Raw genomic sequence first — 3,173 nt, forward strand, 5'->3', positions numbered from 1 at the left:
AGGTTAAGATACAAACTTACAGTCACATATTTGAAGATCTGTACATACTTCAAGACATATATTCAAGTCCAAAATAAGCATTCTTCTAATGGTTGGTCCCCATAAACTACCAAAACCATATATGTTGCATATCGCTTTCCATTCGTCATTGCAAAGTTTTTGTACCCCAAAAAACAATGCAAATTGGCCAAACAAAAATAAATTGTTATCTATTGGAGAAAAATAAGTATGTATTATAGATTTCCACCGTCCACAACTATTATTATCAAGACATGTACGGACGGTTCATATCTGAAAAAAATATATATACACCTAAGAGCATCTTCATTGGTAAGTCTCTTAATTTGGAATCCTAAACTAATAAATATTAATATTTTAATATAATTCAATTATCTACTTAAAATTAAATATGTAAAAGAAAATTATACCATTTAAGAGTTGACATGTGTCCATGAAAACTTTTAAAGAAGGATTTATGATCCTTAAAGAAGGATTCTTCACCTTCTCTTTTCAAATTTTTAATATTTTATTATTATTTTTGAGAGAAACCCACATTTAAATCTCCTATTGGGGATTGTCTAAATTTTTGGCTATGGAAATATTTTCGTCCACGGGTTTTGTAAAATATAATTTATATATTGCCCTTTTCGCCCTTTACGTACATTTTATCAGTCTTAAACCATATTTTACGTGATAGAATGCATAAGATGTGAATATATATATCAAAAAAAAAAAAAAAGATGTGAATATATATTTGTTAAAAATCTAAAATTCCGCACTCGATCTGATAATAAATAAATAAAAAGATTTCACGTGGACTGGTTTTGGGAACCTTCACGTCATCATCCTAATGAGAGTCACGAGTGTCACAAGATCTTTAAAACTTCTATTCTTTTCGATTTTGGCCGAATACAACTACAAAAATCAACATAGAAACATGTAGCAATATTATAAATATAAAATATTCTACCATTGTCGACTTGTCGTTACACTTGGTTAAAAAGACAAAGAAGAAAAAAGCTAAGATAAGAAGTTAAACAGCACAAACCCAATAATATATTGACACGTCGGTAGTCGGTAAATGGATAGTTCGTGTCAATACATTATTGGTGACGTGGCATAATGCGTAGTTAAAAAAGGTTACTTCGATCGGTGGTAGTGGTTACGGTGCGAGGCACGTGAGCCATGACGGTGGACGAGTGGGGACTCTTGGACGTCGCCACGGTGTTTGACGGCGGCGGAGAAAACTCCGTCCCAGATTTCGGAGAAAGCGCGGATGATGATGCCGTGGTGGTAGGGCTCGTTAAGGGATAGGAAACAGTGGAGAAGCTCTCTAAGATCGTTTTTGGAGTAAATCTCGTTCTCGAGAATCATCTGAAGCATAGACTGTCGGAAATCAAGGTAAGGGTCGTCGGAATCTTTCTCGACGGCGACAGCGGCGGTGGAAGGTGTTGCGGAGGAGGAAGAATTGTCAGAGAACCAGTGGGAGGTGGAGGGAACGGCGGAGGAGGAGGAGGCCGTGGTGGGGGTGGAGGAGTGGCAGTGGCCGTAATTAGAGGAGTAGAGGCGGGGCTTTTTTGGGGTAGGGTTGAAAAAAGAAGACAAGCTTGGGAACTTACAGTTGCCACAGCCGATGTCTACGACAGAGACTGCCTTAAGGACCATCTTCTTCTTCTTGCTTTTGCCTGTCGTCATCGCTTGCTCTCTCTCTCTTTGTTTCTGTCTTACTCCAAGATGAAATAGGTTTTAGAGAGAGAGAGAGAGAGTGTATGAGGGAGAAAGAGTCTACTTGGATTGGTATTAAAGGGTGCATGTGGTAACTGAGGTGGATTAATGAGAAGTAAACTCTTAGCAACAATATTTAATTTGATGTTCAAAATTTTGTGAACGTTTTTAGAAAATTAAAAGTATCGCTATATTCATGAGCATAAATGTGACATATACTTACTCCACTGATCTTATGAAAGAATTACTATCACATAGGATTATTATTTGAGTTAAGTATAATAAACTATAATGGTGTTCAATATATATCTCCCATTATTAGGTTCTAGTTGAACAATGTGTATATATATAATCTAACTTAGTTTTCTTCAAAAAATCAGATGGTTATTTTAGTATGTCTTTTTGCATTCAATCTTCAAAGAAATATTAGTTATATACTATATACTGTCCTTAATTCATTTCATACACAATCATTTTAACTATTTTCTTATTTCTAAAAGCATATATGCACATAGGTGATATTCATAAAGTATCATTAATAATTTTTTAATATTATTTATAATGTTTGTTTATTGTTTGCGATTTTTATGATATTCGTATTAAATATGTTTCCATTGGTGATACCGGTTTAAGTATCATAAAAAAAAATTATTTGCAAAATCAAAAATAAATATATAAAAACATATAATTACAAAAGGTAATATTATAATAAAAAACGTAGAATATACTTAAGCAAAAAAAACATAAAATTCAAAAAAATATAAAAAAAACATGATGATAAAAACAATCGGGAAGAATCGGGAAAACGAGAATGATTTTTTTTTTCCAGGGAAAAACGCGTTTCCCAGCACGAATCAGGAGCCGCCACATCACCCGATACTAGGTATCAGAAGTATCACTGCATTGATACTGATTAGGCCCAAATGTATTGTGTGATCTATTAAAAAATTATCTATGGACTCTTGATACTCTAAATATATCAGCTATGTACATGGTTAAGAGATTGTTGTTTTATGATTTAAGCATAACGTTTACAAATATATAAGGGAAGTTGTAGAATTAGTCAATAAGAGTTTGTTTTTAATGGATTTGTGTTGGGCCTTCATGAGCTTTGTAATGCGCCTTTAGATGAACACCCAAATAAATTGTCACTCAAGGGATATAAACCCAAAGGCCGCCGCGTAGGTCCTCCATTAAGCCTAAAGAAATCCAGACCACAACCTTTTTTCAACAACTGCGACAACTCTTTGTGTCCATCATTAATATTATTCCTCTTACACCTCCTCACTTATGATCACTGCACTATTAAGTTCATTACTAATCCAAATTTTAGAAAAAAGTTTGTTACGTTAACCCTTGTGACACCGAAGCGACTTTTACGGGTCCGCTGCAGCTGCCGTCTTGTGGCCTTTCTTGGTGACCCCCTCTTCTTTTTTTTTTTTCTTTTT

At 34.4% G+C, this 3,173-nt stretch overlaps 1 protein-coding gene across 1 annotated transcript; it reads right to left on the reverse strand.

Annotated features, from left to right (window-relative positions):
• Positions 1-864: 864 nt before the first annotated feature.
• LOC9298948 (transcription repressor OFP6) lies at positions 865-1,873 on the reverse strand. Its single transcript, XM_002862826.2, has one exon. The coding sequence runs from the start codon at positions 1,693-1,695 to the stop codon at positions 1,141-1,143; it is 555 nt and encodes a 184-aa protein (XP_002862872.1). The 5' UTR covers positions 1,696-1,873; the 3' UTR covers positions 865-1,140.
• Positions 1,874-3,173: the final 1,300 nt, after the last annotated feature.

The sequence above is a fragment of the Arabidopsis lyrata genome (genome assembly GCF_000004255.2).
Source record: "Arabidopsis lyrata subsp. lyrata unplaced genomic scaffold ARALYscaffold_110, whole genome shotgun sequence".
Taxonomy (NCBI): Eukaryota; Viridiplantae; Streptophyta; class Magnoliopsida; order Brassicales; family Brassicaceae; genus Arabidopsis; species Arabidopsis lyrata.